At 41.6% G+C, this 15,796-nt stretch overlaps 1 protein-coding gene across 9 annotated transcripts in view; it reads right to left on the bottom strand.

Annotated features, from left to right (window-relative positions):
• Tead1 (TEA domain transcription factor 1) overlaps window positions 1–15,796 on the bottom strand; it is a 254,498-nt gene that overhangs the window by 65,498 nt on the left and 173,204 nt on the right. For 4 of the 9 annotated variants that reach the window (XM_048361600.1, XM_048361599.1, XM_048361598.1 and 1 more), the window contains exons 3-5: window positions 9,931–9,995; window positions 7,061–7,123; window positions 6,909–6,971 (exon numbers count right to left, since the gene is read on the bottom strand). In XM_048361600.1, the coding sequence (XP_048217557.1) occupies window positions 6,909–6,971; window positions 7,061–7,123; window positions 9,931–9,995 (191 nt within the window). The remainder of the gene's footprint in view (window positions 1–6,908; window positions 6,972–7,060; window positions 7,124–9,930; window positions 9,996–15,796) is intronic. The other 5 variants (XM_048361603.1, XM_048361606.1, XM_048361602.1 and 2 more) reach the window with 2 other exon arrangements.

Genomic DNA, 15,796 nt, shown 5'->3' with positions numbered 1-15,796 from the left:
ATGTGGAAGAACCTAGGAAATGCCAGGAATGGCTATGCATCATTTCCCAGCCTGTTAAAGCAACCAAGAGTCTTGCAGCTTCCACACACAAGGAGGCTGCTGACCAGGTTCTCTGCCTTGTGTTCTACTAAGGGTCCACACGAGTGCTCATGTGAACACAGGAAGCACTATAGAAGAATATAAGTGGGGGGAAGGGGACAGTTGTAAATATGTCTGTATCCATGGGCCCAGAATGCTGGACATTAGCAATGCCCTAGGGAAGTTCTTCAACTCAAAAGAATTAAATCAACAATTTTAACTTTAAGCTTTCTGCTTATTGGAAGCAATGGCTGATTGAAAAGAAAGGTCTGTCCAGAAATCAAATCATGAAGGCCACCAGGGCAAGAATGAAGAAAATGGCCCCAGGGGAGCACACATAACTTATAAATTAGTCACCAATGACTGGACCAACCAGAGAAGCTCAGGTCATTTTCTACTCTGCTAGGAAAAAGCATTATCAGCATGTTATCTTCATTAATGTCTGGGGCCAGACAGGAACAGATATTCTGCTTAAGACAGACTGCCAACCTTAGGGAAGAATGAAGGCTTCCTCTTCTAGACATTGTCCTGTGTCTTCTACTCACTCAAACATACTGAAGTGTGAACCAAAGTGGCTTGTTCCATCTCCAATATGAAGGGGGGGGGGAGATGTTGGGGGGAGCTCTGGTCTACAAAGCTTGGTTGTGGCTTCTGTAAGTCTCATCCATCAGCTAATAAAGGAGTACCTTTTTATGTTAATGAGGATAGCTCACAGGACAACTGAACCAGTGGAGAAAGATCCAAGAACCAGAAACATTATTTAGGAACTTTGAGTAAGAACAACTACACATGTGTGAAGAATTTTGTAGTTTTTCAACATGCTGTGATAATAAGTACTTGGAGCTTAGAAAGAGTGACTGAATTTTACTAATTAATGGTAAATGAAATCATTCAAGAAAGAGAATGACTTAAACATTGCAAGCTAGTTCTCAGACCATGCTGCTATCTAAGGGACTGAACCAGGGGAAAGGAGAGATGGATGACAACAAATGAACCTAGTATGGATGGTAACACTGCTTCAGATGTAGCTGAGAACATAAAATTGGAGAGACAGCTCTAATATGGTATCTGCAGAATTTCTAAGTACATGTTCTACAGACCTAGAAATCAGTTGCCCTCTTTAACTGCATTTTAAAATAGGAATCAGGCCAGCAACAAAGTTGTGGGTCATCTAAATCACATCACATAAAGAACGGTGAGTCATAAGGATTTTGTTTAAGCAGGAGCCACACCTATGACATCCTCATTACTGAGATATGACTCCATCAAATCTAAGGTTTCTTCTGGACTAGCAATGAGCACTGTCATTTATCTAATATATTCCAATTTCCAATACCTTGGTGCTCTGGCCATAAATCCCCTTATATTCCCTTCATCATATTCAGAGGCTCTTGAGTGTTTATACCCTGATGTCAGTTTATTCTAGTTTCTCCATCCTTAGTCATCATTACCTCCTATCATTACTCAGTATGTCTTTTCTTCATCTTTTTTTTTTTACTTTTAATTTATTGCTGTGGTGCTACGGATCAAGACTAGGGCCTTTTATTTCATATGCTAGGCAAGTGCTCTACCACTAAGCTACCAGCCCTCCCGGCTTCAACAATATTTGCTTGCCCCAAGCTTCTCTCTCTTCCACATGGTCATTGTCCATATCCAAAATCATCCCAAATTGTCAGCTCAGACTATCTCTTTACACTGCTGTAAATTGTAGAGAAAAGTCTCATATTGGTGCCAATAGCTACAGCACAAACTCTGGATGACAACAAGCAACATCTCAGTTAATATTAAAACAGAAGCAAAACGAGCCGTTTCATTAGATTTGATTTTTTTCAGAGAAACAAAGGTCAAGGAAATACTGTGGGTGAAGATAGGGAGGGAGATTGATTTAGGGGCAAGAAAGGTGAATAGAGGAAACAAGAAAAATAAAGGGTAATGTTTTATAATTTGACTTCTTTTCCTTTTAAAAGTCTTAAAAAGAACTATATCATCACAAAAATAATCACCATGGATAGCACAGACATGCATTTTTAGTGTTCTTGATACAACAAAAACTTTAGTTAGTTTTGATTATCACTATTTTAAAAAACTCAGCCTTCAATAAACTATCTTTTTTTTGGGGGGGGGGGTGTCATGGGGCTTGAACTCAGGGCCTGGGTGATGTCCCTGAACTCTTTCTCTCAAGGCTAGTGCTCTACTACTTTGACACACAGTGACACTTCTGTTTCTGTGGTGGTTAACTGGAGAGAGTCTCACGACCTTTCCTGCCTGGGCTGACTTCAAACTACAACCCTCAGATCTCAGGATTACACAGGTATGAGCCACTGGTGCCCAACAAATAAGCTAACTTTTTTTGGCCAGTCCTGGGCCTTGGAGTCAGGGCCTGAGCACTGTCCCTGGCTTCTTTTTGCTCAAGGCTAGCACTCTGCCACTTGAGCCACAGCGCCACTTCTGGCCATTTTCTGTATATGTGGTGCTGGGGAATTGAACCCAAGGCTTCATGTATATGAGACAAGCACTCTTGCCACTAGGCCATATCCCCAGCCCCCAAATAAGCTAATTCTTAAACACTATTGTGTTCATTATGCAGGCTTGACAGGGATAGAACTTGCAAACATCCAACTTCTGTAAAAACAATGAAGAAGATAGCACAGAACAGTCTGAGCGAACCAAAACAAGGATCCACAGGCTAGCTGAAGTACATAGAGGGGCTGTGGGCTGAGAGGCTAAGAAATGGTCCAGGTACCTGCCCCATCCTCCTACCTTCTTAGTTATTCTCCAAAATTCAGAGATATTTCCAAATGATTCATGTAAAGTACCTCTCTAGTCACCTCTCACTGTATGCCTTGGTGCTGCTCTTCAGGATGCCCCAAACACCCTATCTCTATGGAAATCCATTGTCTGACTCATGCTTGGTTCTAATGGTATCTGCCCCAGGAAGATTTCTCCTACCTCTTACTCTCATAATTAATCATTCTTTTCTCTGAGTGGCCTTTGCACACCCTGGCTTAATTTCTGCAACAGAGCCCTAACTAAAGACAACCTACTGGAAAGGTAACAGAAAGGTTTAGTATTCCTCAAGAACATAAACTGCATATTCAACTCTATATGCTGGACATCTATTAGGCCCTAGAATATTCTGAACTCTCAATGAAATGTTAATGGCATAAATTAAACAATCATCTGATGCCTTTAAAGTTCAAGTGCAAATGTACATTTTACAAATTTACTAGAATAATTTTTCCTTACTAAAAATAAAATTAAATTAAAGTCCATGCACTTGAGGAAACAGGAGGTGTGGTCTAACCTGCAAACCAGTACCCTGGAAACCTCTGCAGATGGCAGAAGCACACAGCCTGGCCTGTGGAACTTAGTTTAACTGTCAATAGTGACTTTTCAGCCAGGATGAGTCACCTGTGAATGTGACATCAGGATGGTCATTAGCACTATGTGTCTGTTTTCTCCAAGTTACATGGAGACCAGGCTATGTGAGTTCAAAACAGGAGTTTTATGTGAAATCCACGAGCTATCCAGTGAGGGATGGGAAACAACTAGAGAAAACTGCCATCTCCTTCTTTTCCTTCTACCTGGAACAGAGTGTGTTCTCAAACTGTACTCAATGGAAAAACTAAAAAGACTCTCATAAGGATGTAAGAAGGAGAGCTTCAGCGTGAACAGTTTTTACTTTTATATATTGACATTTTTAGATTCAATGTAAAACAAATTATGCTTTTCTTTAAAAGCTGGAAAAATAGTAGCCTAGAGAATTCTGCCATACTCTTCCCACAGAGAAAAGGGAAAGGTTTAGAAACAAGGAAGCCACACTTGGCAGTAGCCCCTGCTGTGGTACCCCACAGGAGGGTAGGTAAAAGGAAGCTGTCACAGGTCATCACAGGACCAAAGACCTGTGTCCTTCTGAGTATGTGGAGATGTGGTGACCAGCCTGGTTGAGGCAGAGCAAGGACAGGCCTTGAGATGGTCAGTCATCTCCATAACCTTCCTATATATATCTTGGCAGGGAAAGTGCAATGTCTCATATTGTCTTGGCTACTTTAAGGTATCCCCATTACTCACCTAAAAAGCTCCTCTTATTGTCTTTGGGGATGACTTCAAGGTTTTGTAGTACATGTATTTCATTAGTTAATATGAAAGGTCAAGAAGACTAAGGCAGTTGCTTGAGTGCAGTGAACTCAGGGAAGTTAATCATTTCTGCTCCCTCACAAATGTGGTCTCAGATGCCAGAGCCACCAGATGCCAGAGCCCAGGAGGACAGAGCAGGGGGGGAAACGGGTCCATTTTTCCTACAGGACCAAGATTCCTGTGCCTGTGTCCTGGTGCTGGCTACTTAGAAGGGTAAGAATAAAATAACCATAGGGGGTTGAAGGCAGCAAGCTGGAGATGTGACAGTCAGCCTTATTCTCAGACTATTCTTGATGTTCTCTGAGGGGTAACAATGCAGCTAGGACTACACCAACCCCAGGTTACCTATGACCATAAGAATGATGCCACTGGTCCACATTCTGACTATGGACTTGAAGGTAAAATACAGGCTTTCAGTACAGAGGCTCTTTGATGAGTAACAGATTCTATTCTATACAGTATGCGGGCATGAAGGCTTCAACTTAAAAATCCATCTCCTACCTCCACTAGATGAACCCTAACCAGAGTAAACAGTAGTTTAGAATTTTAAAAGGTCTGAGTTCAAATTCTGACTCTGACTCTTACTAGGTCTAATGACTTTCATCCAGTCAACTATACTCTTTGAACTATACTTTCTAGTTTTGTTCTTCAAAATCAGAATAAAGCACCCCACTTCAGAGTGAGCAGAACACACACAGGAGGCTACATATTAGAATGAAACCTCATTTTTCAGAAGTTTACTTTTCAAGGTCCTGTCCCTGGGACTAAGTCCTCCGTGTTTCACTGTGGCTCTTCCCACTTACTCATTCAGCAGAGCCCTATAGCTCACATTCCCTCCTACACAGTCAGTTCTAGGATGGGGTGTTAGCCGCTTAACTGCCTACCATGATGAGCACTGTGCCCAGAACTCTCAATCTATATTATTAGCTCATGAGAAAATAGAGAACTTCCATTTTTCCAGGAATAATGTGGTAGGGAAGAAGAAGAGAAATTAACAAGACGGAGGTGGTTCTTGGAGCTTAAATGTTGAGCCAGATGCTATCCCTACAGCCTCTCTTTCCACCTCCTCCTTGTGCTTGGACCAAAAATGAGCCAGGGCTTAAAAAAAAAAAAGCGGGGCGGGGGGGGGGGGGAGTTGTAAGGGGGAATGGAAAGGTGTAGTTTTCTTCTTTTGTTGAGACACATATAAACACAGCTATTTATGTCTGACTTCATACATATGCATAATAAAGCAATGAAGGAACATTCTTAAAATCACCAAGTGATTTTCCTGTATCCAGGGAGGATCCTTGAACAACAGTGTCATCACTTACAGGGCTTTCAGGCCCCAATGGCATCAACAGAATGCATACAGATAGAAGAGAAATAGAACAATTCATAACATCACAAATGGAAACACAAATTTGGTATCTGTAAACTTCTTTGAACATCATTAATTCATTAGCTCAGAGAAACTAGAAACAGAGTTGGAACTTGAGCAATTACTGGGGTAGTTACATCCACATAGAGAGAACCACACCTTTGGTTAAAAAGCAGAATGGAGGAAGTTATCTTAGCCTTCCAACTGCTCAGCCAGTGCAGCTCAAAGCCAGCCACCATCAGCCACACGTGCAAGCGAGCCAACATGCTGCCCACTGCAGAGGGCACACCAAATGCTCCATCCTAGCTAACACTAGTTCTAGTTCTGTTCCACAGCCAGCTTGGTTTACATAAAGGTGGGGGGAAAAAAGAAAAAACACACCTAGCGGACTTGCTGTGAAGTGACATTGATCTTTTAGGTGGAACAAAACAAGTTTAATTAATGCATGAGTAGAAAAAAGTATGTGGGAACGGCAAAAATTATAAGTCTAAAAATTCAATTTTTACTGTAAACTAAGGCCAACTCTAAGCCCTTGCATTTTTCAAAGACAGCATTATAGAAAAATCAAAGCCATGCATGTTTGACTGCAAATTTTAGAAAGGGAAAAAGTGCTTGGACTTAACAATTATCAATGCCTCTGTTTTTGCTGTGAAATGTACTTGAAAAGACTGTACAGGGAAGCCCACGTGTAAAAAAGGTCTATGTGAACTCAAGTATAAACATAACTGCAAACCAGAGTTTCACTAAGAGCTTTCCCATCCCTAAGTTCCATCATTTTTTGCGAAGGCCACACTTTAACTTTTTCTTTTAATATGATAAATCCACGAAAATGATATCACTTTTCGACATATTCTTGAAAATACATAAAAAATAAATTTTTCTGATTTTTTTTCAAAAAGTAATTTCATAATCGTTCTGTAAATGATTTGATTTTTCTCTTTTTAAAAGAAGGTGTTCATCAACTTTGTGTCACCTTTGGGTTTGGGTTTGTTTTTTTTTTTTTAAGCTCTGCTAAAAAAGGGCTGCTTGGTGAACATTCAAAGTATTTTAAAAAACAAAAACAACAAACGTCTGTGCTAAAAAGTTATCAAGACCAGCTCTCTGCTGCATTTGCATTGTTATTAGGAACACACACACTCACACACACAAACACACAGTTTAATGTGAGGCTAGTACAGAAACAGCGAGATTAGACACAAAGAAATGTAAACAGCTCTCACATGCGAGGAAACTAGGTTACAAGAATCCCAGCACCAGGCATTCACCAGTCACCATGGAAAACAGGAAGTGAGATGCATAGCAACCACAAGCCAAAAAGCAGAAAAGCGCATACCTTTAGCTTGGAATGAAAATCACGAGATTTCCTTCTGGCAAGAACCTGAATGTGACTAGACACCTGCAGGGTAGGGGAAGGGAGGAAAACAAAGGAAAAGCCTGTAACCATGGAGATGAAAAGCCCCCTACAACTGGGCAAGCCAGACGTACCTTAATGGCGGCTTGAATTTCTCGAACTTTCTTTCTTGCTAAGACCTGTATATGACTAGACACCTACATTGTTCGGGTTTATGAAGGGAAACAAAACAAAACAAAAAACAAAACAAAACAAAACAAAAAAAGGAAATCAAATATAAAATTGCTGCTCCTTAGGAGGGTTGGGGAGGGTGGGTGGGGGAGGTTATTTGCATCTCAACAAAGCTGTGCAGTTAGGAATACACAGTCCCAGCCAGACACCAAGCCCCCAGCACTGCTCTAAGCTTTCAGACTGGGTCATCATTGCAGTGACTTGTTTCAGGACAAAAGTTTAGGTTCATCTCAGTTTTCCTGCCCCGAGAGAAATTAATGAAATCAAGGGGCACTGGAAAAACTAATTTGGGGAAGGATGAGACAGAGGGAGAGAAGGTTGTTTTCTTATAAAATTTAAAAGGTTTGGGTAAAAATAAACAAAAATATTTATAGTTTCTCAGCATCAGGAGGGAAAATCCCTTTTTCTCAATTTAGAGGAGACTATCCATAAATTAGCACATTCTGAAAATCAAAAAGCTGAAGCTGTTGGTTGTATTCTGATCTCATTAAGAGCTCTGGATTCTGTAGCAAATGTTAAAATAATACTCACATGTAAATTAGATCTCAAAGAGAAATGGAAAAGACCCAGTTAGCACAGCTTTTTTTTCCCCTTATAAATATCTTTAATCCTTCCACTCTTTTGGATATTGACTGGATGCCAAATGGATTTGCATATTATTACAAAGCGAAATGTGTGAATATAGCCAGCCAGCCAGCCAGCCAGCCTGTTAAAAATCTGGGTTGAAAACCACACGGATTTGCTGAACGACAAATTCACATTGGAGAGGTATCACCAACTGCTGCCTAAAAACATCCCCAGGATACAGGGTATGGAAACCTTGCCCAGCCAGCTTCTGAAACACATGATTCCACTGGGTAAACAAATCAATCTGCATGTCTTTCAGTGGACTTCAGTCAAATGTTGAAGAGTCCCCCAAAGAACAGGTCACATAGTAAATGACCAGAGCTCCCAGGCCAGCAGGACAGCCCAGGTCCAGCACCAGCAGCAGTAGATAGGTAGGTAGGTAAGTAGGTAGGTAGGCAGGCAGGCAGGTAGATTAGTTCTGCTGGCTCTGAAATGTATAAGGTACTGTTTATAATTTCAGTACTTCCTGGCACTTGCTTCTTTCTAAACTCTCCAATTGGAAATCAGAGGATTTATGATAATATAAAAGATCCTTTGATATTCAAATTTGTCTTTAAATTTCAATTATTCTATTCTTTTTCCTTCAAGTTTGCCTCTGTACTTTTTAAGTACTGAGAAGCAGGGACTTCCCAATCCTCTTCACCCTTCCATCTGTGGCTCCTGCTGGTACTTATTTTCATCTAAGTTTTGTTGGTGGTGATTCTCTGACTTGGTGAGGGCCTTGGTCAGTGGGGGGGGGGGGGGGGGGGGAGAGACATCCCCCAGCAGACCTCACTGGCCTCTGTGCTGGCTGGAGGCCACCCCTTCAGGCTGACTCAGCACCAGACCAGATACAGGAAGCATTCCAGGGCGAAGGCCCAGCCCCCAGTAACACTCAGGAAACAAAGCCTCCCTGGAAGGAGAACCCCATGGCTGCTTGCTCAGACTTAACTTGACCAGACAGTAGCTTGTGGTTGTTGGATAAAGTTTGGGGTTCTATTATATTGAGACAGAGTCTCTCTCTATACATTGCCCAGGCTGGTCTTGATCTTCTGGGATCAAACAATCTTCTTGCCTCAGCCTCCCAAATAGCTGGGACTGTAGATGTGTACCACCACAACTGGCTGATATGATTGTCATTTTTAAGGTCTGATGCCATTATCATTCAGCAGGGCCAACTTTAATGTTTTCCTGTTAGCAATTCACCCATCAGATATTTGGTTTATTTCCTTTGCCTTTCTTTTTCTATTTTTAGTTAAACACTTTCACTTTTTTGCTGGTACTAGACCTTGAATTCAGAGCCAGGCCCCTGTTCAGCTTGTTGGGCTGGTGTTGTACCACTTGAGCCATGATGTCAGCCTGGTATTTTACTAATTGATTGGAGACAAAGTCTCTTGGACTTTTCTGCCCAGTTGCCTTCAAGCTGAGATCCTTCAAGTCTTAGCCTCCCAAGTAACTAGGATTGCAGGTGTGAGGCACCTGCACCAGGCTAATCACATTAAGTTCTCATTAGTTCCAGTTGTGAACTGGTTCATACCAGAAATGTGGGCTGCTTTACATCTGAAAGATCCAGGAATGGTAAAACCCTGGTCAAGCACAGAGGCAAATTCCTGATCCTGATCTGCCCAAAGGTATTTAAGTTAACAGCATTTCAGTCATGGCAGCTATGACAAAAAGCTATCACTTAAGAATCACAGTGCCCAGCACACACATCGTTGGGTATCATATTCAGCCAATACTCTAGGCTGCTAGCAAGAGTTCCTCATTGAAAGGATGACTAATTAGTAATCGGTTCAGGATGTTTCAGGCACAGAATCTCCAAGTCTTCTGGCTTGTGAATATAGCTGCACCTGCAGCTTTTGTAATATTAGCAGATGAACATTTGGGCAAAAACCCCCGGCAGCTTTGAATCACAGCACTGGGCAGTTCAGACACTGTCCTTGGCAGGGAAACTTTCCCACGTGCATATGAGAACTCGGAGGCCACATGCTCAAGGGTCACTGAAATGATGAACAGTGGAAACGAGCCAATCCAGAACACCTATGACACTGACTCCTTACAGGAACTGGAACCAGGGCTCCTAGAGCCAAAGCACAGCAGCCAAGGCAGCCCAATGCCTCCTGGGGCCATTCGCTGACATGCACAACTCCCAGGCGGGCTACTGTACCTGCTTTCTGGTCCTCGTCTTCCCTGTCCTGAGTTTGATGTATCTGGCTATTAATTCATTCCTACCTGAAAGGAAAAAAAAGTTTACAATTAGGTAGGTTACTTTAAAATAAAGCTAGAGATTAATTAAAAATTTTAAATTACAAATTCAAGCTTATTCATGGTAGAAAAATAAACTGTGCGATCGATTGAAAAAATATTTACTAAGGAAAATTCAGAGGAAGGGTGCTTATTTTAAATTTTGTCCAGCCACTGAGGATAGAAATTTGTCTTTTTAAATATGCCTTTTTGCTTGGAGTACCTAAATGGGTGGTCACTTATAAAAAACAATAAATTTAAGAGTGCAAGTAAACAAACCCAGTGCTGTTTCAGTCTTGTATTCATTTTTCTCCTCATCCAGGCTTGTGCTTGTAGGTAAGTCCAGTTAGTGTCATTATGACCACAAGAGAATACAATGCTGGAGCCACACAGCTCACTTATAATTGAAGTAAGAGGAACAGTATGAAGGCAGAGAACCCAGAAAGTGGTTATGTACCAGGGACTAACTGGACACAAGACTGTGCTAGTAGGGGAGAAAAAGAAAACATGCGAAATAGAAAAATGTATTATTACAAAGATACTAAGTGAATAAAAACCCTACTCTACAAGATAGAGAGCCTAACTTGTGACTCCAATCTACTCTAGCATCAAGAACTGAAAATCTTTTGACATTCTAAACAGTCAACAGACTCTCCATGTCCTAAGACAGCATTGAGCTGCCTTTATTCAGCTCCATTCTAATGAGAACTCCTTTTGGTCAAAAACAAGTCTGAAGTCAATCACTATGACATTGGTTCAAGTGTTTTATCACCATGAAATTGTCTAGCCAGATTCTACATCTCCTTCAAGGGCCTGCATCAGCAATGCTACTTCAGGGAAATCTCTAGCCACCCACCTGGGTTTGGTTTCCTTGTCTATATACCATCCCAAGGCCAAAGTACCTGTGCTCCTCCTTCCTAGCACATGCTCAAACTGGCAGAATTTCAACATCAGTGTGTGATATGGGTTTGCTACCCAATTTCCTAGGCACTCTGCACAGCAGAATTGGGTAAGAACTTTGTCATGTGTCCCCAGGACACAGGGAAAAAACAACAACAAAAAATGAAGAAATAGTGAGATAGTAGTGCCTCCAGTAACAGTAGCACATCTCTTGACCTCCTCTGCAAGGCTGACAAGGACCAACACAAGAATACTTAAGTGAGCTGGGTGCCAGTGGCTCACACCTGCAATCCTAGCTACTCGGGAGGCTGAGATCTGAAGGATAACAGTTCAAAGCCAGCCAGGCAGGAAAGTCCGTGAGACTCCTATCCCCAATTAATTACAGAAAAAGCCAGAAGTAGTGCTTTGGCCCACGAGGTGGAGTGCTAGCCCTGATCAAAAAGAGCTTAGGGACAGTGCCAAGGCCCAAATTTCAAGCCCGAGGGAGGGAGGGAGAGAGGGAGGGAGGGAGGGAGGGAGGCAGGCTGGCTTAGGTGAACCATGAGCCCAGACTGGATAAGTCTGTCACCAATCGCTGCCTAAAATGTTACTGTCATCATAGCACTGTCTGTCTGTTACCTGTCCATTAGGAATGAGCAGGATGTGTTCACCACCAGAAGACAAAGGAATTATGTGATTGTGGTGATAAAAAGCACCTCTAAATCATCCATTCTCACATCTGAAGTTCTAAGTCCCCCATAAACCTAGGCCAGGATTTCTAAGGAAGCAGTTCATTGTGTCTTCAATATAAAAACCATACGTATATGGGGCTTGATGTAACTTTCTTCCTCAGAGCTCCTTATTCTTCTTAACTTACTAAGAGCTAGGTTAGACCCTATGCACATGGCAAAGTGCCTTCAGATACTAATAGCACCATGCAGGTGTGGAGTTACATACAAGCTAAATGTCCCTTTTCTTTTTATTATTTTTAACTTTTGAACATTCCCAGACAAGGCCCTGTAACTATCCTTTGTCCGTTTTCTTTTCAGAGTCTGGCATATAGAACTGTAGCAAGAGTCCTGGTATGACAACAGAGTGTGCTTATCTCTTCCTCATCCTAAATACTTTATTTCAGCTAATGCAGCCTAACATTAAATTGTGTGTGTGTGTATGTGCGCGCGCACGTGCGTGCACATGCTCACATGCATACAGGCATGTACATGCATGCTGGTATTGGGGTTTGAACTCAAGGTCTAGCTTTTGTACTCTACAACTTGAGCCACTGCTCCACTTCTTTTAGTGGTTAACTGGAGATGAAGAGCCTCGTGGGCTTTTCCACTTCTGGCTTTTTGGTGGTTGACTGGAGATAGAATCTCATGGACTTTTCTTGCCCAGGCTGGCTTTGAACCATGTTCTTCAAATCTCAGCTCCTGAGTAGCTGGGATTACAGCAGTGCCCAACCACTACACTGAATTTTTAGGAACAAAAAGAAATTATCACCTTACACCAACTGCCCTGCCCTTGTTCCCAGCTGGAATTTTCAGACCCAAATACAAAACCTCACATTTATTCCTACTCCATTTCATTCTATTAAATTCAGCCTATCATCTCAGCCTGACAAAATCTTCTCAGATCCTGATTTTGTAACTTAAGGCACCTTTTCAGGTACATTTAGAGGAAAGGGATCTTGAAATTCAGTTTTGAGGATTGCTTCTCCAAGCATTCTTTTTCAAACTTTTGAGAACTACCAATATTCTCTCTAGTGTCATTGGGTCTACTTGTTCATCTCTCAGATGGTTGTAAAGATTTTGCAATTTGTCTCAAAGAGTTGCTAACAGCAGAGCCCAGCTAAGAGTGCCTAATTACCAGAAGCCAGACCCAAAAGACAACATCTGCAGACAAGCCAAGCATCTTCCATCTCAGGATTTCACTATGAACTATGTTCAGGGCTAAGAAGCCAACATGAAATAAATCCAGGGCTTGGCACGATACCTAATTTCATCTCAACCTTAACAAATGGAAAAAGGAAAAAAAATCTCCTGTCCCAAACTTGCTTATTTTCTGTGAATGCAGATGAAAGAGCTCGAGGAGGTAAAGTTTACCTTGTCCAACTATTTAAATTTTCTTATGGCATTTGGATAAAGGACTAATAAGATCAATATCTAGGACAACTTCATTTGATGGTGTAACCTGTAGCCCATGCAAATGGAAAATCTGAAAAGCCTAAAATTCTTCCAAGTACTACTGCAGATGCTTGGGAGTACTGTGACCTGAACACAAGTCTGGGGTCATCACTTCCTTGAAGGTTTATCTGAACTCTCATACTTGTTTGTTTTTAAACCTTCTGTTGGCACGCGGGGGTGGGGGGAGACAGGTCCTGGGCACTGTCCCTGAGCTTCACTGCTCAAGGCTACTGCTCTACTATTTTGAGCTATAACTCCACTTCCAGCTTTTGGTGGCTAATAAGAGTCTCATGACCTTTGCTGCCCAGGCTAGTTTTGAACTGATTATAGCCTCCTGAGCAGATAGGATTGCAGGCATGAGCCACTAGAAGCTGGCTTTAGACCTGATTCTTTGTGTGTGTGCCAGTCCTGGGGCTTAAACTCAGGGCCTAGGTACTGCCTCTAAGCTTCTTTTGCTCAAGGGTAGCAATCCACCACTTGAGCCACAGCTCCATGCCCAGTTTTTTTGTACATAATTAGAGGTAAAAGTCTCGTGGATGCTTTCGCCTGGACTGACTTTGAAATGTGATCCTCAGATCTCAGCCTCCTGAGTAGCTAGGATTATAGGTGTGAGGGGCCAGTACCCGGTCTATACCCTATTCTTACTATGAGCAAGGCCACCTCTCAAAAACTCATGTTCTTTCTTTCAAACCACATACAGGAATATTGATTATGTAATTCTTTTAAATATTTGAGTTGTCTTCTTTATATGACAGAGTGTTTACTTGAACAACTCTTAGAAACCTAGTAAATCCTCCTAAAGGCTGTGACACTGCTCACAAACCTTCCTGATTTATATCAATTACTTCACTGTACATTTGCATTTGAATATAACTGTAACCTGTAAATTGCACCAAGTTATTTTAAATAATTACTTGAAATATCAAATACAATGAAATCTTTTAAATAAGAAATATCAATGGGGCCAGGGATATGATCAAGCGATATAGTGGGCTTGCCTAGCAAGTACAAGAACCTGAGAGCCAGACACTGGTGGCTCACATCTGTAATCCTAGCTACTAAGTAGGCTTAGATCTGAGGATTGTGGTTCAAAGCCAGACCAGGCAGTCCATGAGACTCTTATCTCCAGTAAACTATTAAAAAATGTGGTGGTGTGCCTTAAGTGGTAGAACACTACAAAAGAAGCTCAGGGACAGTGCCCAGGCCCAGTGTTCAGAGCCCCAGGACTGGACAAAAACAAATAAACAAACCTGAGTTCAAATCCTGTGTATGGCTTTGATTCTATTCTGTTTGATTTTATTTGCATTATCTATATTTAATTTTAAACCTTTGTAGTTAAAATATATTTAACCATTGGAGAAGAAAGTATGGTACTCCAAATAATTCTGGAATATCTTTTGGCTGCCTGGGGTTGTATACACACTGGAATCATCACCTAAGTTCTGCTTACAGTCTTGTCTACAACCTTGATAGACCACGTGGATCCCTATTTATATTTCTATATATCTCCAAGTACCGAGATTCTTGAGTATAAGACCCTAGACCAGCAGCTGAGCAACACCAACCAGCACTAATGAAACTGGAGGAGTCTCTTATACAACCAACTGCAATCAAAATGCTGGATATTAGAAATGTCTCTGGCATCTCTTAATTCTTCTTGTGTATTCATTCTTTCACCTTCTCCATCCCCACACCTGTCTATCCCATATACACAAATAAAATGCTTGATTCACTGAACCTCACATTACAAAATATCATTTCAACAAGTCTAACTTCAAAATTTCGCATAGAAATAATTTTACAAACACTATATCCCCATATACATCATATTAAAGGTTGACATCCTTTATTTGAAATGCTTGGACCTAAATTTTTTCAGATTTTGGATATATCTTGGAGATGGAAGTTTAAACATGAAATTTCTGTTTACTTCAAATATACCATTTACACCAAGCCTGAAGGTAACTTCATATACTATTTTTTGGGGGGAGGGGTCGGTCATGAGGCAAAAATGCCCAAGGACAGAGCCCAAGCCGAATTCAAGCCCCAGGACTATCACGTATATCATATGTGTGTGTACATATATATATATATATTGTGGTCCAGAGACCATAATATATGTGTGTTATATTATATAATGTATTCATATAAAAAAGCATAGCACATCTCAAGTCAGCTTCCTTCACATCTAGCAAGTAGTCTCAAGGACCAAAGCAGCCTGGCCAGTCAGTCAAAGTATCACAATACTCAAGAGCACTATGATCTGATTTGACTTTTCCTTTCTCCTAAATAGCATGAGATGGTTGGCTTCTGCATCCTGAATTGTCATGAAGTTTCCTTCTGAGGGCCAATACAGGCAGAAACTATGGCAGAAAGGCACAGTTTGCACTGAGCTTCCTTACCCAAACAGAAGACTGGTTAATGTTGTTGTGGGTTGTGTGTGTAATGGGAAGTAGCCTCAAGGTCATGTTTGAGGCATAGCAAATGCAGGGTCTGTGGCTGGAAATTGTAGCCCAGAGACTCTTAGTTTTAGCAGTGAAAGAGCACTACTTTGTAATTGAATGGAGTCAGAGAGCCACAAAGAAAGAAGCAACAATTGGAATGTTCCTGTTCCCCAGCTGCAGCCAGTCTCTGGGCAAACACATCCATACAGGGCCTGGGAAAGGGCTGCATCCAGTTTCTATGCTGGCCCTCCGCGCCCCAGGAAGGGACAACGTGGGGGTTCCC

The sequence above is a fragment of the Perognathus longimembris genome, chromosome 13 (genome assembly GCF_023159225.1).
Source record: "Perognathus longimembris pacificus isolate PPM17 chromosome 13, ASM2315922v1, whole genome shotgun sequence".
NCBI lineage: Eukaryota > Metazoa > Chordata > Mammalia > Rodentia > Heteromyidae > Perognathus > Perognathus longimembris.
The sequence above is the reverse complement of the archived record's forward strand: the minus strand, read 5'-3'. Positions and strand labels throughout refer to the sequence as shown.